Source organism: Schistocerca serialis, chromosome 5, assembly GCF_023864345.2.
Source record: "Schistocerca serialis cubense isolate TAMUIC-IGC-003099 chromosome 5, iqSchSeri2.2, whole genome shotgun sequence".
In the NCBI taxonomy this organism is placed as follows: domain Eukaryota; kingdom Metazoa; phylum Arthropoda; class Insecta; order Orthoptera; family Acrididae; genus Schistocerca; species Schistocerca serialis.
This window is the reverse complement of record NC_064642.1, coordinates 818,303,542-818,326,626: the sequence shown is the minus strand read 5'-3', so window position 1 is coordinate 818,326,626 and position 23,085 is coordinate 818,303,542. Positions and strand designations below refer to the sequence as shown.

The 23,085-nt window shown below is 41.1% G+C and overlaps 1 protein-coding gene across 4 annotated transcripts in view; it reads right to left on the bottom strand.

The window, feature by feature from the left end:
* Positions 1-23,085, bottom strand: part of LOC126481379 (protein nessun dorma-like) — a 228,823-nt gene that overhangs the window by 180,939 nt on the left and 24,799 nt on the right. For 2 of the 4 annotated variants that reach the window (XM_050105091.1, XM_050105089.1), the window contains exon 2: positions 9,263-9,511. The exons of 1 other annotated variant lie outside the window; for it this stretch is intronic. In XM_050105091.1, coding sequence (XP_049961048.1) covers positions 9,263-9,493 — 231 coding nt within the window. In that variant the 5' untranslated portion in view covers positions 9,494-9,511. Of the gene's footprint in view, positions 1-9,262; positions 9,512-17,709; positions 17,727-23,085 lie in introns of those variants that run through there. One more of the 4 variants, XM_050105090.1, reaches the window with a different exon arrangement.

Here is a 23,085-nt window from a genome sequence, read left to right as displayed (position 1 = left end):
AGTCTGATACCAAGGTCCATCACATTCTTCACCTGCAACTTTGAGTTTTTGGTCTGAGATGGCTTCTGAGCCACAACCACAAAATGGTAGTGACAGAGCTGGACAATGGACTGGACTGAATCTTTGGTGGGGTAGAGAGTTCCACAATGTCGGCAACCATAGCCTTTTCCGAAGTTCTAGTGGGAGAGACAGGCTTCGGAATGATTGCAGCAGCACAAGTGCCTTGACGAACGCAGGTACTAGTACTGACACTAGCAAACTCCGGTTGTACAGCAGCATTGGTTTTCTGCGCTGGCTGTTTAAGAACCAAAGCAAACGAGGTAGTGAATGCTGGGGGTAGCATGGCTTTATATAGATCTTTTTGGCCTCACCACATGGGAAGGGCTTCTTGGTCTCAAGCTCTTGTATCTTTCGTTCTTTAAGGTTTACAGTGCCGTTCTGACTCCAGACAGGGTGTGCCCCAGGGCAACTCGAACACTCCAAAGGAGATGAATGAGCGACTCTCTTGTGGGTGGCCTTACCACATTTGCCACAAGTGGCTTCTCCATGACCCCCAAGAGTAGTATGCTCAAGGTATTTGCATTTGCAACAGCGCGTGGAGTTCGCGACATAAGGCTACACACTTAGACGAAGGAAATCTGCCTTAACAATCTCACAAAGTTTCATGCTATCGAATGTCACTATAAAGCTGTCACATTTTAAAGTATCCCCAACCACACTCTTCATGATGTTTTACACATCGACTATCTTCTCTGAACCCCACTCATTTCTAGTTCCTTCTTGGAAATGTCAACTAGATCCCTGAAAGTCACAACACCTTTGCTGTTGTTCAAGGTGGTGTGCAGTTCAGCTTCTGTTGCGTACTCCCCAAAGCATCTAGCTTTTTAGAGGTTAGCTGCTTGCGGAGAATTAGAAGTTTCCACTAACTGTGTCCCATTGCGCAAGTATCTTACTGATTTTAAACATCCGCAGATTCTTTCCAAACCATTTTGTGTATAGAAAGGCAAAACCTTCTCAAAACTACCATCTTTCCGTTTGACTATTAGAAATACTTTCATGCCAGCAGTATGCATTCTTTTACTGTAAATGGCAGCATTCTGATAACTCTGGAATCAGGAGGACTCGCTTCACAAGCCCTCTTGTACAACTGGGTGTTTGCACCTATCAGCAGCCCACCCTTTCTGCTGGGAGGATGAAGAGAAAATTCTGAAGGATCCATCTTGATCCTAATAGCATAGGAACATAGGGAACACACACGAAACAGATCTGTTAAGTCCACGGTATTGGTGATAAGTTGAGAAAACCGTCCCAAAACACATGTGCTACAAAACGCCACTGTTTCCTGCGCATGTACCCCGACATCAATATTGGATACGATCACACTGCACACGTACACAAGCCGCACAATGGGTTGGCATACTGTGGATCAGGTGGTCGAGCAGCTGCCGGGGTATAGCCTGTCAATGTCGCACCAGTGCCTGTCAGAGCTCCTGAAGTTTCCTAGGGGTTTGAAGACGTGCAGCGATACGTCGACCGAGAGCATCCCAGACATGCTCTATGGAGTTTAGGTCTGGAGAACAGGCAGGCCACTCCATTCGCCTGTTATCTTCTGTTTCAAGGTACTCCTCCACGATGGCAGCTCAATGGGATTGTGTGTCATCATCCATCAGAAAGGTGGGACCCACTGCACCCCTGAAAAGGCAGACATACTGGTGCAAAATGACGTCCCGATACACCTGACCTGCTACAGTTCCTCTGTCAAAGACATGCAGGGGTGTACATGCACCAATCATAATCCCACTCCACAACATCAAACCACAACCTCCTTTAAAGGACATTAAGGGGTTGGTATCTGGTTCCTGGGTCACGCCAGATAAAACCCAGTGAGAATCACTGTTCAGACTATACCTGGACTCGTCTGTGAACATAACCTGGGACCAATGTTCCAATGACCATGTACCATGTACTATATTGTTGACACCAGGCATTACAGGCTCTCCTGTGACCAGGGGTCAGTGGAATGCACCTTGCAGGTCTCCGGGCGAATAAACCATGTCTGTTCATAGACTGCGTGTCTGGAGACAACCACTCGTCCCAAGCAAGGCTACCTGCAGTACTCCGTGGCCGTCCGCAGGCACTGATGGTGAGATATCAGTCTTCTTGTGGTGTTGTACACTGTGGACAACCTGTACAGTAGTGCCTGGACACATTTCCTGTCTGCTGAAATCATTACAATAATCTTGAGATCACAATTCGTGGCACATGGAGGGCCCATGCTACGACCAGCCTCCAGTCATCCAAGTATTCTACCCCTCATAACATTATCAATATGTGTTCTTTGAGCCATTTTCAACACACAGTCACCATTAGCACGTCTGAAAATGTCTGCACACTTACTCGCTCCACCGTACTCTGACATACACCAACACACCTCTGCATATGTGGACCGCTGCCTGCACCACCGTGCGATGACTACAGGTCAAATTCACCGCATGGTCATACCTCGAGGCGATTTAAACCTGCAAACTGCCCACCAGAGCATTGTTTCACCATATATCAGCATTATCCTTAATTTATGAGCATGAGTGTAGCTAGGGAAATAAATGTCCACCTAGACAGAGCCCCACGTGCCTAGGTAAGCCTCATCCAACGGAGGTGTGACAGGTTCCCCACTAATGACTATTCCCCCTCAACAGTCATGCATCTCATCAGTGCACAACACACCTTGAGACTGAGGGATGTTTTCTAGAGAGATTTTTATCATCCGGTGATGACCCTGGTGATCAAGATCACGCTCCCTGTGACGCACAACGTACTACTACTGCTGTGCCACATGTTGGTTGCTGAAGAGTATTATGCCCAGATCTTACAGTGACAAAGGACTGGCAGTGCTTATCAGTCCCCACCACATGAGACCCAGTGTCGCCGAGCCCAGCAGTGATATGGATACTGTCCACAATTCCCTGGATAATGTCTTGAACCATTGCGAGACTGCCATAAAAGGTTTAGTTAACGAATTGTAGTGGTTTCCATTCGAAACTCAGATTTTGTCTCTGTGTATACAGGTCTTCTTTGCTTCATTGGATGAGTATGCCATGTAATTTTACATCACAGATCTTTTTTCTCAGTAACTACTTGTCTACACTCACTTCAAAGTTGAAGTTAGCCACCATCACAACTAATACAGACTTTACATCACTTTACATCACAGATCTTTTTTCTCAGTAACTACTTGTCTACACTCACTTCAAAGTTGAAGTTAGCCACCATCACAACTAATACAGACTTGTCAAAAGTAGGTTTGTCCCTAGCTCACACACACACACAGACACATCACAGGCCACTATGTCACCAGAGTATTACACATCATTGCGGAGTGGCTATATTTTCTGAATACAAGATTATATGACATTGTAATTTTCACAGCTTCATGGGTGGTCACAGATCCATAAAATCCCTATTTGCTTCTATGTGTAAAATATGTAATTGCATAGACTTCTGTCACCAGAGTCAGCTGACATTAAAGTTTTCCGGTTATTGTACCATATCATATTCCAAAAAACTATTATGGCAGAAACCAACGGTGTGACCTATGTTATAGTCATGAATGCTCACTGAGCATGACATTACATCACAATTTCGAAACATCATTGATGTAATTTACTCCTGAGACAGAAAAAATGGGATTTTTATTGTAAATAGTTACTGTGGTGGAGGGAGTGGGGATCTGTTGTTGCCTCTTTGCTTCCTGCATTGGGTGCAATGAGAAATACAGGGTGTACATAAAATCCGGGAACACTTTCAATTATTTATTGCACAAGAACCAAACATCGTACAGATGTAATACATATTACATTTTGACGAGAAGCTCAGAAAGTTATTTTTACAAAGATTCAAAATGTGAACCATGAGTGACCCGGCATATGTCAGTACAGTAACGTAATTCTTGCTATATCTGTCTCAGCATGGCATCATCTACTGTCACAGTCGCTCCCCGTATTCTCTCCCGGAGCTCTGATACATCATGTGGTAGAAGCGGTACATACACCAGATCTTTAATGTGTCCCCACAGAAAAAAGGCACACAGAGTGAGATCTAGTGATTGGGGAGGCCATTTCATAAAACAGCATGTAGCATGGCCAATCCATGAATGCGGCAGCTTCGTGTTGAGGTATCCATGAACTTCATGATGAAAATGGGGTGGAGATCCATCCTGCTGAAAGATGAATGGAGAGTCCAACTGTATTTGAGGCATCAGCCAGTGCTGCAACATGTCCAAGTAGGAATTATCCAGTGACAGTCTTCTCAGCGAAGAAGAATGGCCCATACAATAGAGTCCTGCTTGACCCAGTAAGCGAGCACAAAATACGGGATGTGGCGAGCACACCCTAACTGGATAGGCTGCCCGCACTAGTTCTAGTGTCCGAGCGTAGAAGCCGTGACCGAATACGTAGCATGTAACTTCAAACACATTACACGTGCCATTATCCGTGTGAGACTGCAGGCAGTACGGGCTTCTCATTTGTGGTGTGTACCTCACTGTAATCATGCAGCGTGAGGAAGCCAGTGCAGTAAGATGAAAGATTGAAACCAATGTTTACACATTGAAGAAACGGGAAGGTCTAAAAAGCCAAGATTGGAGTACATTTCTGTTGATTGTAGACGAAAACAGTGCGTCTATTGGGTACATATTGTGCATCAATTGCTCCATATTATTGTGTTTCCAGTCGGGAATCAATCATTTAAAGAAACACAGTTCCAAGAAACCTCACAAAGATACAGCTCCTTCAGGGATACAGGCAGTAATAAAAAATAGTATTACAGAAAAGTGGGTTGCAATGTGTGCTAAAGATATGAGACCTTTTAATGCTGTTTCCGGTGAAGGTTTCAGAGAACTAGGCCAAGAATTAATACATCTAGGTGCACATTATGGAGAAGTTAACGCGGCAGATGTCATGAGACATCCCTCAACTATAAGCAGACATGTCAAAGAACAAGCTGATGCAATACCAAACAGCATAATGCCTTCTGTTATTGCAGAAGTTATTAATAAAAAATGTGCTGCAACAGTTGATATGTGCACTATTTGATGCTTACAACACATCACATTAACACAGATTGGTCTCTTGTGAACAATGTTTTATTTACAACAAAATTCCCAGACCTTAAGAAGACGGGAGTAAATATTATGAAAGAAATTGGAAAGAGTATGGCTGATTATTATCAGGAGAGAAAGAAAACTGGCGTTCTGCAGATCAGAGCGTGGAATGTCAGATCCCTTAATCGGGCAGGTAGGTTAGAAAATTTAAAAAGGGAAGTGAATAGGTTAAAGTTAGATATAGTGGAAATTAGTGAAGTTCGGTGGCAGGAGGAACAAGACTTTTGGTCAGGTGAATACAGGGTTATAAATACAAAATCAAATAGGGATAATGCAGGAGTTGGTTTAATAATGAATAACTAAATAGGAGTGCAGGTAAGCTACTACAAACAGCATAGTGAACGCATTATTGTGGCCAAGATAGACATGAAGCCCATGCCTACTACAGTAGTACAAGTTTATATGCCAACTAGCTCTGTAGATGATGAAGAAATTATTCAGGTAGTGAAGGGAGACAAAAATTTAATAGTCATGGGTGACTGGAATTCGAGGGTAGGAAAAGGGAGCGAAGGAAATATAGTGGGTGAATATGGATTGGGGGAGAGAAATGAAAGAGGAAGCCGTCTGGTAGAATTTTGCACAGAGCATAACTTAATCATAGCGAACACTTGGTTCAAGAATCATAAAAGAAGGTTGTATACATGGAAGAATCCTGAAGATACTAGAAGGTATCAGATAGATTAAATAATGGTAAGACAGAGATTTAGGAGCCAGGTTTTAAATTGTAAGACTTTCCCAGGGGCAGACGTGGACTTTGGAGAAAAGAGAGCCACTTGTATGAATATCAAGAGCTCAGGTGGAAACCCAGTTCTAAGCAAAGAAAGGAAAGTAGATAGGTGGAAGGAGTATATAGAGGGTCTATACAAGGGTGATGTAATTGAGGACAATATTATAGAAATGGAAGAGGATGTAGATGAAGATGAAATGGGAGATACTATACTGCGTAAAGAGTTTGACAGATCACTGAAAGACCTGAGTCAAAACAAGGCCCCGGGAGTAGACAACATTCCATTAGAACTACTGACGACCTTGGGAGAGCCAGTCCTGACAAAACTCTACCATCTGGTGATCAAGATGTATGAGACAGGCGAAATACCCTCAGACTTCAAGAAGAATACAATAATTCCAATCCCAAAGAAAGCAGGTGTCGACAGGTGTGAAAATTACCGAACTATCAGTTTAACAAGTCACAGCTGCAAAATACTAACGCGAAATTCTTTACAGACAAATGGAAAAACTGGTAGAAGCCGACCTCGGGGAAGATCAGTGTGGATTCCGTAGAAATGCTGGAACACGTGAGGCAATACTAACCTTACGCCTTATCTTAGAAGAAAGATTAAGGAAAGGCAAACCTACATTTCTAGCATTTGTAGACGCAGAGAAAGCTTTTGACAATGTTGACTGGAATACTTTCTTTCAAATTCTAAAGGTGGCAGTGGTAAAATACAGGGAGCGAAAGGCTATTTACAATTGTACAGAAAGCAGATGGCAGTTGTAAGAGTCGAGGGACATGAAAGGGAAGCAGTGGTTGGGAAGGGAGTGAGACAGGGTTGTAGCCTCTCCCCGATGTTATTCAATCCGTATATTGAGCAAGCAGTAAAGGAAACAAAAGAAAAATTCAGAGTAGGTATTAAAATCCAGGGAGAAGAAATAAAAACTTTGAGGTTCGCCTATGACATTGTAATTCTGTCAGAGACAGCAAAGGACTTGGAAGAGCAGTTGAATGGAATGGACAGGGTCTTGAAAGGAGGATATAAGATGAACATCAACAAAAGCAAAATGAGGATAATGGAATGTAGTCGAATTAAGTCGGGTGATGCTGAGGGAATTAGATCAGGAAATGAGACTCTTAAAGTAGTAAAGGAGTTTTGCTATTTGGGGAGCAAAATAACTGATGAGGGTCAAAATAGAGAGGATATAAATGCAGACTGGCAATGGCAAGGAAAGGGTTTCTGAAGAAGAGAAATTTGTTAACATCGAGTATGTGTCAGGAAGTCATTTCTAAAAGTAATTGTTGGAGTGTATCCATATATGGAAGTGAAACATTGACGATAAATAGTTTGGACAAGAAGAGAATAGAAGCTTACAAAATATGGTGATACAGAAGAATGCTGAAGTTTAGGTGGGTAGATCATATAACTAATGAGGAGGTATTGAATAGGATTGGGAAGAAGAGAAGTTTGTGGCACAACTTGACTAGAAGAAGGGACCGGTTGGTAGGACATGTTCTGAGGCATCAAGGGGTCACAAATTTAGCATTGGAGGGCATCATGGAGGGTAAAAATCATAGAGGGAGACTAAGAGATGAATACACTAAGCAGATTCAGAAGGATGTAGGTTTCAGTAAGTACTGGGAGATGAAGAAGCTTGCACAGGATAGAGTAGCATGAAGAGCTGCATCAAACCAGTCTCAGGGCTGAAGACCACAACAACAACAACAACAACAACATGGGCTGATTGGGGCATTTCTCCGGACATGTTGCACAGTTTTGTTTTTGTCTCCAACCAGGGTGCCAATATAATTAAGGCTTTGGAAAATCATGAAAGAATTCCTTGTACTGGTCACTGTATAAACACAGCACTTAGCCACACTTTCAATGAAGATAACTTCTTGTTAAATCATGCCCCGAACATCGCTAAATGCACTGTACGGTACATTAAGAAAAGTGGCCTCTGCTCGTCTTTGAAACCATCGTTGAAACAAGAGGTCTGCACACAATGGAACAGCTTGTACACTATGCTGGAATCCTCACACACTCAGTATAACGAAGTTGCTGCTTTGCTGACAGAACAGGACTCCGCTTACAGATTGCAAGTATATGATAATGAGCTTGCAGGAAAAACTGTGCATTTTCTGAGAGCATTTAAAGAGGCCACAGATAAATTAGAAGGCGAAAAAGAACTGACAATCCAGTTAGTTGTTCTTTGGTTTCACAAACTGCAACAAATTTGCAGTGTCAATGAGGCTGACTGTCAGGTGAGTAATAACTGCAGTTAAAAGCACTGTTTCATTATGATACTCGATAGATTTATAATTAACTAGCATAATTGATGTGTACTAACAGATACGTATTTTTTAACAGGAGGTACAAAGGATTAAAAACTGAGCCCTGACTTTCGTTTGTGAGAAGATTGCGATCACTTCCAGACATAAAATTGCTACGTTTCTATGGGCGTCTTTCCATGATCTTAATATGCTTGAAATAAATGAAAAGCAGGAAATTCTTAGCAAAATGCTACAAATTACTTACGCAGGTACAGCATGCAATCATTAACATAATAGTTTTTGCATAGTTAGTGGATAGCGTATTATAGAGAAACGAGAATGTTATAATTGGTATAATATTTCATTAACATAAAACACCTTGTTTTTACGGGAATGTTTCGATGATTTCCACATCAGTTCTGTATACTTGTCTCTTTTGTTTATCATCACAGATCCTTCAAGTACTGTGTCATCACACCCAGAAAGAGAGAGCATTTCAAGGAATGGAGGAACTACAGATCATCCGCAGCAGATGAAGTAGATCTCTACATTTTAATGCACCCCGGAGGTGATGATGACATTTTAAAGTGATGGAGCAGATATGAAACAGACCTGCCAGGCCTGGCTGCAGTTGCAAGACATATTTTATGTATCCCAGCAGCAAGCGCACCTACTGATAAATCCAGCATGTTACTAACAATTCTGGGTTTCTCTTCTGTACAATGTTTGGTTCTTGTGCAATAAATAATTGAAGTTGTTCCAGTATAGTCTGATTTACAATACCAGGGCACAGCCTATGCAATTTATCTCCAATAGTGAGGACAGAATGGTCTCTATTCAAGAACAGACGTGTACCCAACTAGGTCCTGGGTGAAGAGTGCTATCTTGAGCCATAACACGCACACATTGCCCCATGTTTGCACATCTCATGAAAATTTGCAGATCTTTGGCATTTTTGACAGTACTCTGTGAATGTGATTACAGTGCATTATCAAAATAGTAGGGTCGGGTGGGCACTGTAAGACCATCCTGGCAGGAAAGGCACACAAAACAAAGCCCCCAAACAGGAAAAACAGTATGTTGGATCCAATTAAAACAGTTTGTCACATCTTACTCACCACAACAAATGCTGCCATTGGAAATGGCACATGCAGATCATCACATTCTCTCAGTGATAATTTCCACACTGCTTGCCAGCCTGTTGGCTCCAGTACTGCCTCAATATAGTAGTGCCATTCATGTTCAATCTGAGAGGATGAAACTGGTCCAGGATCATTACAAAGAATATTAATATACTCCAAGCGTCGATCTTCAGCAGTTTTTTCAAAACGTATTATATCAGGTAGCATCGTTCACAACTGAAACACCTGAAAGAAGAAATTACTGACTGTCAGAGCTCCTAAACAAAAATTAATACATTACTGATCATACATACAGTAATGTTCAGAAAAAGCGGACACCTTGAATGACTAGAGATAGGATGTTCATATTCACTGAACATGTACATTAGTATGATCTGCAGAAATTATTAGCATTTCAGTGACCTCGGTTCAGCATGTGTCCTGTTGTCTATGCATACGGTCAGCCATGGGCCCTGATAACTTGTTCCACATGTGTGATGGCATCGGCGCAACATGAATGGCGTCCAGTGGTATAGCCATCCATGCTGCATTCACCTGGTTCCAAAGTTCACCTGTGGTGGCTGGCACTGAATCACAGTGCTGCACCGTCATTTTCACATATTATACACTTTTAGATTGGCAACGAGTCTGGTGATATGGGAGGGCAGGGCAAAAGGATGACATCCTGCAACACCAAGAAGGCATGTGTTCATGCTGCAACATTTGGTCATGCACTGTCTTGCTGAAAAATGGCATCTGGAGTGTTGTGCAGAAAAGGTACAGCTACGGGTCACAGGATGTCTGTCACATTTGTCACACTGCTCACAGTGCCCTAGACACACACCAACTGTGAGTTGTGTTCACATCCAATAGCACCCCACACCACAAGGCCTCCAGTTGGCACTGTATGTCTTGTGCAGATGTAGTTACTGTGGCGCCGCTCCCCCTGTCTGCGGTGAACCAAAAAGCGGCCAACATTTTCAAACAAACAGAACCAGGATTCATCTGAAAACACTGTCTGGGGCCGTTCCTGTCCCCAGTGACATCGTTCCATACACCACTGCCATCTAGCATATTTCTGCACATTCGTCAAAGGTAGGCTGAGATGTGGACAATGTGCACATAACCCACGCCATGGCAGACTGCAACGGAATGTCACCCCTGATACAGTAGGATGTGTTACACCGTTCTACTGTTAAACCACAGGCAAGGAGGATGCAGATCTTTGCTGCAATGCCATTTGGATGAGGCGTCGATCTTCTCGGGGAGGGTGGTCTGGGCAGTGTGACCTGACCCATCTCATCATATTCTATGGCCTTCCGTGAACCATTTTGTACATATCCACTGCACTGCTGAAGCACTTCATCCCACACAAGCAGCAATTTCCCAGATGGCTGGATCACATGCTCTCATGCCAATTATGCAACATCTTTCAAAGTCACTTATTTCATGATGCGGTTCGTGCATACATCTGTAAGGCATCCTGCACATCTTCTGAAGTCGCACTGATCCATTATTTTCGGCAACAGCAAAAGCCGCAAGCACGTTTCAATAGTACGTAGTATTGTGCTTCAACTCTGATGCTGATCTTGAACCCACGGGCCAACATGATTTAAAGGCTAATCATTTCTGCAAAATATACTAACGTAAATGTCCTGTGCATATGAACATCCTATCTCTACTCGCTCAACGTATTCTATTTTTTCTGAACATATGTCTACATTTCTTGTCACCCAATCAATCTTTACTTTGCAGTCTGTTATCACCTGTGGACTTTTAAACACATGATATCACATATTGATATCACTCTATCGGCATCTTTAAGTTGGCAACAGAACTGGATGTTTTCGTCAGATGCTGATAATGATCGTGCAAGATCCAGTGGACCCAATGGAGTATGTCCGTGCACCACACCTGAAGTGACTTTGGAATATGAGTGCCCTCTGAGGAGGCCTGGCAGCAGCCACACAACCTCTCGCACTAGGGGCCTCTTTGATATGTGATGTTGTGCTGACTTCACCTAGTCATTTGTTTTTTCAGTACTGTGTGTGTCATCACTGTTGCTATTGTATGAGCTGGACTCTATTGCTTGCTGCATTATTTGTAATGTGTCTTTGTACATTTGGAGACATACAGTGCAAGTTAAATGAATCCTTTGTTTACTGTATTAATTTGTTCGCTAATCATTTCTGCTCCTGTACTGCTTTCCTACAATGACAGTTGCCGAAACACCATGTAGCCCGCCTCTCCTTACTGTTGTGTACAACAAAACATATATCCTTTAACACATAATTGACATTTTATTATGTTACTCACATATTTTTATTTTTTTATTTTGGTTGCAAGAATCTTACATTGTAAAATGTACAAAAGATATAGGATCTGTTGTGTACACAGAAATACAAAAATTGACAGAGACATATGGTTACATAAAATAATAATACATAGCTCAGCTCAATAAAAATTAAGTAATGTGCATGTCAACTTACTCAGTACAATTTAGTAACACTGCCACATTTGAAGTAACATGAAATATAACAATAACAGTAAGTATAATAAACATTCAAGTGGAGTTAATAAGCAACTGCCTTTAGATATTCGTTGGCTGTATGAAATGAGTGTGTGTTCTTAACTTTATTCCTAAATGTATTACTGTTTTCATGAACTGATAGGGGTAATTTACTGCAAAGCACAATGCTAACTAGATTCACAGTAAGTCTTTGGTTCGTAAGATAAAATTCTGCACCGGACTGTGTATTGTAACTGAGACTTTTCGGTTGCAGACAAATGTAGGTTGTTGTCAACAGAGGCCGCAGTTTGTAATACATACATCTGAGGAATGGCCAATATTTGTAACCTTTCTTAAGGAATGAAACAGAGACTCCTGAAGCCAAGCACTCAGGCACAGACTGCAAAATTGTCTATTACCTCAGACTTTTCATTTTAGTATTGTAAATGTAATAGTGACCTTCAGGGAGCACAGGGTTTATAGACACGAACATAAAACTGGATTTTAATATATTATATATATTTGTTAAACCACTGCCAAACAGTTTTTTAAGTTTTCATTACATAAATTTTACTAAACACGAAACAATAAACTTCAGTTGTATGGGACTTATATGCTACACACTCCCTTACAATTACCAAAAGAATTGCAATTAGATACATAAGGAAAAGCCCCGACACGGTACGATAAAAGTTATTACCTATGATAATAAACACTAGCGCGGCCACTGTAAGCATCGGCAAAGATGAATTTTGCTACGCCGGAAGGCGAATGACAAATGATGGAAACTCCATTCAATTTTTTTTTATGGACTTTGACTTTAGTTCTCGTGGGGAGAAGATGTATTCATGTCAGAAGTGTGTACTAGACATTTTGTTACCTGAACAATAATTTTTATGAAAGTATGAAGTGTGAGAGTTCTTTTTAGTGCAAAACCAAAAAAGTTTTCTTTTCTTCCGTGCATTATGCTAATGTCATGTCACTGTAGCTGCCTGCACCTGAAGAGGAAGTCCGATAAAAATCATTATTGTATTCACCATCAAAAACGAGTAATAGTCATGGCAGAAGAAGAAGAAGCATATAACCAAATTGTGTAAATCTCAACAGCATAGAGAATACACTAATCAATGTAAGTTCACTTCACCTCCGACTTACAATTTACAAGATTTGTGAATTAAAAGTGAAAGACAAATTTCTTTGGTGTAGCTCTGCAAGAATCAGATGCTGGGCCAACATTTTTACAAATACATTTCTATGCAGCTTCTTCATATTTCATGTAAATAACCTGGGAATTAATGCCACCTACATCTGACACAGTAAAGTTGATGATAACTGACCAGCATTTGGTTACTAGGCTCATGCTTTAAATAGAGTTTGATTTGCAGTATCAATACCACTTTTTTCCAACTGTAGAAAATGACTGATCAATAGCATCATCATTATGAACCAATAGTGCAAGAATTAAATTTTTGTTCTTGCTTGGTCTGTAGGGAAACAAACCTCCATATTATTGAACCCAAATGTATTGGCATACTGTTTCTTCCCTTTTACATCAAGGAAACCTGACAGAAACTGCTTTTTATTTTACTGACATTCCCAACATACAAAAATTTCATTTTCAATAAATTCATGAGACCATACTTAATAGTCCCCTTCTGCTGCTATGTACAAGAAATGCATTTTGCAGAAAAAAGAAACATGTCATGACCCAGCATTTCTCTTCAATGTAAATACGTAGAACCTGTATGGCAGAAATTTAGCAACCAAACCAAATTCTGTTTTCCTGCAGATCAATCCACTGTGTTTTTGATGAGGTTTTCCGTCTGAAGACTGGTTTCGTGCAGCTCTTCATGCTAGTCTACCCAGTGCAAATTTCTTTATCAAATACAGCAACCTACATCCTTTTGAACCTGCTTCCCATATGCATGCCTAGGTAACCATCTGCAATTTTTACCTTCCTTGATGCCTCAGAACGTATCCTATCGCTCTATCCTTTCTTTTAGTCAAGTTGTGTCGCACATTTTTTTCTCACCAACTTATTTCAGTGTCTGCTCATTATTTATTCAATCTGCTCTTTAATCTTCATCATAGTTCTATAACACCACATTTCAAAAGCTTCTATTCTTTTCTTGTCTGGACTGCCTATTGTTTACCTTTCGTTTTTGTGCAAGGCTTCGCTCTACACAAATGTCTTCAGAAAAGACTCCCTAACACTTACATTGTTATTGTTGTTGCTGTTGTTGTTGTTGTCTTCAGTCGAAAGACTGGTGTTGGAGCTCTCCATGCTATTCTATTTGGTGCATGCTTGTCTATCTCCAGATAATTACTGCAACTTGCATCCTTCTAAACCTGCTCACAGTATTCTTCTCTTGGTCCCCCTCTACGATTTTCAAGCCCCACACTTCCCTTCAATACTAGACTGGTGATCCTTTGACACCACAGAATGCGGTCCATCAACAAATCCCTTTTTCTGCTCACATTGTGCCATAAATTTCTTCTCTCTCCAATTCTTTTCAGTATTTCCACACACTTGATCTACCCACCTAATTTTCAGCATTCTTCCGTAGCACCACATTTCAGAAGCTTCTGTTATCTTTTTGTGTAAACTGTTTCGCAGCTATATTTCACTTCCATACATGACTTTGGTCCAGACATATGCTTTCAGAAAATACTTCCTAACACTTACCTCTGTATTCGATGTTAATAAATTCCTTTTCTTGCCACTGCCAGTCTATGTTTTATATCCTCCCTACTTCAGCCATCATGAGTTATTTTGCTTCCCAAGAAACGAAACTAATCTACACATTAAGTGTATTGTTTCCTAGTCTAAATCCCTCAGTACCACCCAATTTAATTCGGCTACATTTCATTATTCTGGTTTTACTTTTGTTGGTGTTCATCTTATATTACTTTTGTTGGTGTTCATCTTATATCCTCCTTTCAGGACACTATCCAGTCTATTCAACTGCTCTTCCAGTCCATAACTAACTCCGACAGAATTAGAATGTCATCGACAAACCTCAAAGTTTTTATTTCTTCTCCCTGAACTTTAATTCCTACTCTAAATTTTTCTTTTGGTTCCTTTACTGCTTGCTCAAGGTACAGATTAAATAACAGCAGGGATATGTTACAACCCTGTCTCATTCCCTTCTCAACCACTGCTTCCCTTTCATATTTGTCGACTCTGCCATCTGATTTCTGTGAAAGTTGTAAATAGCCTTTTTCTCACTACATTTTACCCCTGCTACCTTCAGAATTTCAAAGAGAGTATCTAAGTCAACAGTCAAAAACTTTATCTAAGTCTACAAATGCTATAAACGTAGGTTTGCCTTTCCTTTCCTTAACCTGTCTTCTAACATAAGTTGTAGGGTCCGTACTGCCTCCCGTGCTCCTACATTTCTTAGGAATCGAAACTGATCTTTCCCAAGGCCGGTTTTACCAGTTTCTCTTTAGGCATAATCCGTATCACTTTAGGCAGGGGGGTTACCTTCATAGTCTCGGATGTTATTGAATTTAGCCTATGTTAAAATTCAGGAGTAAGTAACAAACACGTATACTTTGGTTTTCTTCAAAAAAATTCATGCCCCGAGATACAGGCCTCCAAAGAAAACACTGCGAACACTATTTTGGAGATGCGAATTTCGGAAATATTTTTAAAATGCTGTAGGTCCCCTATATCTGTAACAGTTCTAGATATTTTGTTAGAGTTTTTTGTATTTGAAAGATAATTGCTTTATGATTACAATGCTATCATCCATTTGGACCTTTCTGTCAAAGTTCTCTTACTGTCGCCTTTCGAACTTCTTTTTATAACTTACAGAAACTTTTTTTTTTTTTTTTGCAAAAATGCCAAACCAGAAAAGTTTTTGCTGTTGATTATTACCATGTAGCACTATATTCTCTGCTAAGGAGAGCTTCCTCTTAAGTTGGACAGGTTTTATTTTAAAAAATCATTTTCTTTCAACTTTCATGTATGTCTTCACTGAAGTTGTTTCTTACTAATTTCTTTGTTACAATATTTATTTCTATTGTCTTTGTTGCAGTTATTTCTTTTCATTTTCATTGTTGCAGGTATTTCTTACATTTTGTTGTAGTTTCTTGTAGGTTTCTTTGACGTCGTTGTTCATTGCAGGCTTCTGTATTGTTGTCGTTCAATGTTATTTGTTTACTGAAGAGGCTTTTAAGAAATCTGAGACCATCCAGTGAGTTCTGTGTTTTCATGAGGAATTTGCCAGTTCACACAGTTGCAGTGTGTTTTGTGGAAAGGACTATTTGAAACATCTTCTGACTGGGGCCACAGGAGAGTGAAGTGTGCTATTTGCATATCCATAAAAAGAGTAATATATAAGACAAAAAAAACAGACTTTTTGTGTTGTAAATGTTTTGACAGAATAACAACAATGATAATATCTGAACAAGGTGAAGCCTCCCATGCTGCAGAGTTTGCATCAATAGAAGAAGAATTAAATACCCTGAACCAGTCAACTACAGAGGTAGGTATTAGTCCTGTTAAGAAACCATGGTCAGTGAAGTCAAGTCATAAGCTCTATGATTCAAGCTGTGTTACCTATACTGCTATGGAGGTGCCATGGCTACCACATCTGCCTACTAACAAGATAAACTTTCCATCGCACTCGCCTCAGAATTAGTGGTAAGTTGGCCCATTGGATAGCCCATCAAAATACGAGTCGCAATCAAATGTGATGAATAGTGACACGAGGTGAGAGACCACATAGACCTCTCACATAAATGAAAACAACACATAAACAGGTGTGATCTATGTTACAACAAAGGAATTCAAGAGCCAAAACTTCCAAAATGGAACACAAGTGGCATAACATATGGTACCTGCTTAGAACAAATAGGCGGTATGTATGTCTGAAGGTCCCTTCGTTACAGGTCGCTGTTGCAAACTGACATTAGGTCACGGCACATATATAAATTTGAATACAACGAACAGACATGTCAATGACTGGACGGAAAGTTCATAATTTTGGGGGAACAAAAATTTGGAAGGGAGTGAGATTTGAACCCGGATCTCCCCCCATCGCAGTTCAAAGCCATGCCCACACAACGATGACATAACAGTCGTTAACATTGCTCGATATAGCACATATTAAATTTGGACTGTTCACAGTGTTTCTAATTTTCTCCTCTTTCTCACAGTTCAGTACACCACCTTCCTATTTTCATGCTTCATTTGTGTTCAGTTTTTGACAGATTATCCAATTGGCCAACTTACCACTAAATCTGTGCGGGGTGCAATGGGGAGTTTTCCTTGTAAGTAGGAGATCCGGGTTCAAGTCCTGGCCATGGCACAAATTTTAATTTATTTCTTCAGCTTCTATCATTATCAGAAACATCCATATTCCATTTTTGATCAGCCAAGGGATTGGTATAAACAGAGGAGGATTTTCTGATCCCCTCCCATGAAGTACCTTTTAAAACAAGTAGGATATTTAGAGACTGAGTACATCATTGGGGTGTTTATTAGTGGCTGATGATTACTGTGTTCAGGTTGCATGGTGATGTTTTGACTGCTTGAGCAGCATCTGTTCTAGACCTATTACTCCCTGCAACTTACATCTAACACTCCCTTACTAGATTGGTGTAGAGAGTCAGCCTTTCAACCCTTGTGATTTATTCCAGGGTCCAGCTATGCTGTGCCCTGTTCTTCTTAGGCATTAAACTTTTTTCATCTGTGAATATTTCTAAAAGTGAAGTTGCTATAAAACAAAACACTCTTCTCTACTTAAATAATGTGTAGATTGGTTCCAATTAACTCTGCATATCGTCATGAACTTCCCTAAAAGGCTATATGGTACATGGGAAGTTACCACTCCCAGAACCAACTCATATTACTTCCTCATAGACCTCTCATTAACATGTTTCTGAGTAGTATAAAACAACAATTGCTTATACGCATCATATTCACCTTCCTTGGTGCCAGAGATCTTCCATGGCACAACAGCTCCTTAACTCCTCCTTGTTCCACAGAGATTACAAATGCTCTCCAGCAGGCATACTCCACACCTGTTGAGTAATACTTTCACACAGTATGTGGCCCGATGTTTACAAACTAATCGCGATCATGCACATCTCTGCTCTGAGTTCTATATTTGATATTCGAGATTCATGCCGTACCTTGAATGACAAAAATCACTACATATCCCTCCGCAAAGAGAAACGACATTGTGGTCTTACATTTAACGATCGATCAATACAAACATATATATCCTCTAACTCGAATTTTCATTAACTCTATTGTTTTGTTTTTAATAGCGCCTCTACTTTGGCTATCAAAGTGGCACAGAGTGAATGATAATTACACAGAGTGAACAATAATTACATTGCTTTGTTTCAGAACACTTCCAGCTCTTTTAACCATTGATTCCATTAATTTCTATTCTTGCCTTTGCAGGAAGCAATTGTTACACACAAATTAAGATCACACATCCGATTATGCAGCCACTCAAATACTTATTGTAAGCTACAGATTTACCTGATTTTTACTTTCTCAATTTATTATCCAGTTTGCAGGAGATGCTCCCTTACGCAGTGTCTTTATTCCTTTTCTTCACAATTATTACCCTTAACAATTTTTCCCTTCTTCAAGGCTATCTTTCTGGGGATTCAGTACTCTTTTCCTCTAATTTAGTAGGCCCAGTCGGTGTGATGTACCTCTTCTTTCCTCTGAAATGGTTGGAATCCTTCCTTCCTTGGTTCCACCCGAACTGGCATAAGTTGCTTTCTTTGGGGATTACTTCCCCATAACTCCCAATTTTAAGTACCTCACCCTGCTTTTCTACTACGTTATTTAGTACTTCAGTATTTCTTCCCTTTCACTTTACCTCATCTTACGGCTGTACCCTCCATGAAACTCCAGCTATTTCCCACTTTTCCACTACGAGTTCTCCTGTCTATTTTCATCCCTCCAAAACTCCTTTTCCTCCAAAGTGTTGTCTCGTCATTTCTGTATCAAGCTTATTAATATGACACTGCATCTTATTCCTCCTCCCTTTGATAGTGACAAGTCTAACAAAAGAATATCCCTAAATCAACTTTCTTTGTGCATAGTTTTTAGGTGGGTATAAGTATGTGGTCATGCCAAACGTGTGTGTGCGGGCATGTGCGAGATGTGTAATGCAAACAAATCCCACACCACCCCTAAAAAAGGTAAACAGAAACCCACCCACAACATATCAAATTACTACACAAGTTAACAAAAACCATCAGTTACGTCCTCAATAATCATCTTGTGCCGTGTCACGAGAGTAGCCACTGTCGTCGTCATGTGAAATAACAACCAGTGTAATCCTAACGTTGTAGTTTGTAAATTCTACTATATAGACTATAAAGAAATCCTGCAATATGAACTTTGCATATAGACAGGGGGTAGATAGCTATGGTACTCCTACTTGAGAAGTAAGAAAATGAAACAGAGACAGGTATGTTAGGATCGAAGAAGAAAATAAGATAGTACTCCACTGACGGATTCCCTTACACCCCCCACTCCAGGAACCCCATCTGCTGAGGTACCGTGATGCCCCCTCCCCCCTCCCACCACACACACACACACACACACACACACACACACACACACACACACACACACACACACGTGTGCGCGTGCTCATGCAACTGCAGTCTCTGACTGCTGAGGCAGACCACAATGTGTTAAGTGTGACCTCAGCAGGCAGAATCTGCGGTCATGTGGGTGTGAGTTGTTGGTGCATGTGCATGTTTGTTTGTTCTACCTCCAACGAAGGCCTTGTTGGCCAAAAACTCATTTTTTGACAGTCTTTTTGTTGCACTTATCTGCGAGTCAGCATCTACTTAAATATTTAAATCTTGCTACACTTGCCCTGAATGTATTGCGTGTGAATACACAGATCCTTCGTTGTGGCTTCTCTGTTCTAAAATTTTTATGTGCATATGTGCATCTGACATCTGATCTTTCGCAAACTTACATTCTGTTTTTGCAAATCTTTAATATGTTCATGTATCTCTTGCTGAATTAAGTCACATTGTTTCAAGACTACGGTGCATATTTCTTCTCTTAAGATGCTGAGTCTCTGATATAGCTTATGTTCTAAGCGTGCCTCTAAAGTCTGAATTTCTAATTCTTGTTGCAGTCTGTTTTGGTTTTCCACCACTTGCTCATGAGTGCCTTTAATCTAATTTCCCAAGTCCTGATGTAGTTGCACAAACTTATCATTAATACTCTCTTGAAATTTACCATGATTGTCTATTACTTGTACAAATCTCTTCTGGAACTTTGAAAATTTTTCATTTGACGCTTCTATAACCCGGGCAAATTTCTCATGATCTTCAAAAATTTTTCAATAGATTGTTCTATTACTTGTGACAATTTTTCATTTGACTGTCTCTGTATGTCTTGCAGTTTTTGTAATAACATGTCCATATTAACCTCTGTCAACATTTTCCCTGTTATCACTGACATAAACAAACTCACAAATATTATCAAATCACACACTACAACCAAAAAAACAATTTTGAAGTCAAATACTGGTGTAGCTCACCATAGTCAGAATGCGTGCTGGCAATGGTCTGGTCATCAATGACTGTACGATGACACCGCAGTGGTATAGACTGCCCTCTGGCGTCGGATCAGTTGTCGGAGGCTGTGTGCTGGCCAGACGTCACTGGCTGCGTGCTGGCTCTTGGCAAGTCGTCTACAGCAGCATGTTTCGTTGGTTTTGATGGATGCCCTTAGCCCAGGTGCATCGACATCATTGTTTACGATCCCTGTTGCTCTTGGCAACACATCTTCTCTTTACTGATTTATTACAGAATTTCCTCCTTTCACCCTGTTGTTGTTGTTTTTGTTGTTGTTCCCCCACTTTCCACTTATAATCAGACAGCAGACACGGGGAGTCTTTATTAATGCTGATGACTGCTGTATTTAACTTGTGTGGCGATGTTTTGACTGCTTGGGCAATGTCTGTTCTAGATCTTTTACTCCATGCAGCTACACCTAATACTGCCACATTAACACTACCTTATTAAAGTGGTGTACAGATTCAGTCTTGCAACTTTTATGGTTTATCCCAGGGTCTAGCAATGCTAAGCCCTGTTCTTCTTAGGCATCGAACTTCTTTCTTCCGCACGGATTTCTAAAAGTGGAATGGTTATAAAACAAAACACTGCTTCCCTACTTAAATAAAGTGTAAATCTGTTCCAGTTAACTCTGTATACTGGCACAAACTTTCATAAATGTTTACACATTACATGGGAAGTTACTACTGTCTCAAAGATCTCTCATTAACTTGTCTGTGAACAGTAATCGCTTATATACACCATATTTGTCTTCCTTGGTGCCAGAATATTCCATGGTACCAGAGTTACTTCATTCCTCCTTGCCCCACTGAGATCACAAATGCTCTCCAGCAGTTAGACTCCACATCTGTTGAGTAATACTTTCCCAAAGTATGCAGCTTTGTATTTACACATACTAACTGCAATTGTGCACATCTTTACTCTGAGCTCTACATTTGTCGTACATTATACATGCCGTTCCACGAATGGTATGGATCACTACAGCATGCTGCCAGATAAGATATATGAAAGGATCAACAGAGTTTCCTAATAACTGTTTGTTTTTTTGTTTGTTTTGTTATGCTTTAGGGCGCAAAAACAACTGGGGTCATACACCCCCAGACAAAACTGCAGAACACAAAGAGAGGAGTTAAAAAACAACTACACATTTGACGTAATAGAAGGCAGTAAAACAGGCATATGGAAAAAGGGCTAAAAAAGACACCACACAGGAATAGAGGTCCAAAACTAAAAATTAAATGGCTGTCGCCATATTGCTTTGACGGATGAAAAGTAAAACGCGGCAACAGCCCGCACGTCATTTGCTAAAACGGCCGATAACTCAGGCGACAAACCCAATCGGGAACATAAAAGGTTAAAAAATGGACATTCCATCAAGAAGTGGCGGACAGTTAAAAGTTGGGTGCAATTTGTACAAAGTGGTCAAAAAGCAACACTTAGTAAATGATGATGGCTAAAAAGGCAGTGCCCAATATGCAGCCGCATTAAAATAACCTCCTCCCGGCGGGAGTGCTGAGGGTAGGTCGTCCAAGCCGCTGGGAGAGGCTTGATAAGCCAGAGCTAATTCCGGTGAAGGGAGGACCATTGGCAATGACAAAGGGACACCACCTCCTGACAAATGGCAATGCAGTGATCATCAGAGGGAATCTAGGTACTCGCAGGCTGAGGTACTAGGACTGCAGCTTTGGCAGCAGCGTCAGCAGCCTCGTTTCCTGGCGGATCGACATGACCAGGGACCCACAGAAACATCACACTGGCTCCACCACGAGTGAGCAGTTGACAGTTTTCCTGGACCCGCTGCACTAAGGTTAGGTTAGGTTAGTTTTGTTTAACGTCCCGTCGACAATGAGGTCATTAGAGATGGACCGCTAGCTCGGGTTAGGGAAGGATGGGGAAGGAAATCGGCCATGCCCTTTGAAAGGAACCATGCCGGCATTTGCCTGAAACGATTTAGGGGCTGCACTAAGGAATGGGCGGTGTACAGTGCACATAGACTCTGAAGGGCAGCGAGTGAGTCTGAGCATAGGACACAACTGAAAAGGCTATGCTGCTGGATGTACTCCATCGCCTGATACAAAGCAAAGAGCAGCTGTAAATACTGGGGAGTGTGCCGCAAGCCAGTATCAAAAGACACAGGTGCCAATGATGAAGGCATACTTGTCCCCACGGTGAACCCGAGAGCCAACAGTGTACACAAATGTACTATTGCGAAGTTCCACGCGTAGGTCATTAAACTAAAGGCGATAGACCGAGACTGGAGTAGTGTCCTCAGGAAGCAAATGAAGGCCATAGTTAACATGGGCTGCTTCCTGAAGTCAAGTTGGGGAAGGGTTCACGCCCACCGTGAAAGATGCAGGTAGTGTGAAGTTAAGCCGCCACAGTAAGTGCCGAAAGCGGACTCCAGGAGGTAACACAGAAGAAGGACGAGCCCCGTATGGACGGTCAAAGGAATCATCAAAAAAGGAGGCATAGGACAGGTGGCCACACGTGGCAGACAGACGGCATGCAAACCTGCTGAGGAGAAAGTCATGGCAGTAGGATAGGGGTAGTTCAGCAGCTTCAGCATACAGACTCTCAACCGGGCTGGTGTAAAAGGTGCCTGTGGCCAAATGGATGCCACGATGGTGGAGAGTACTTTGAGGAACTGCATATGGGAGTACCAAGAGTGTTTCCTATTGAGCATGAGCCCAAGGAATTTCGTAGTTTCTACCAACAGAAGGGCAACAGGTCC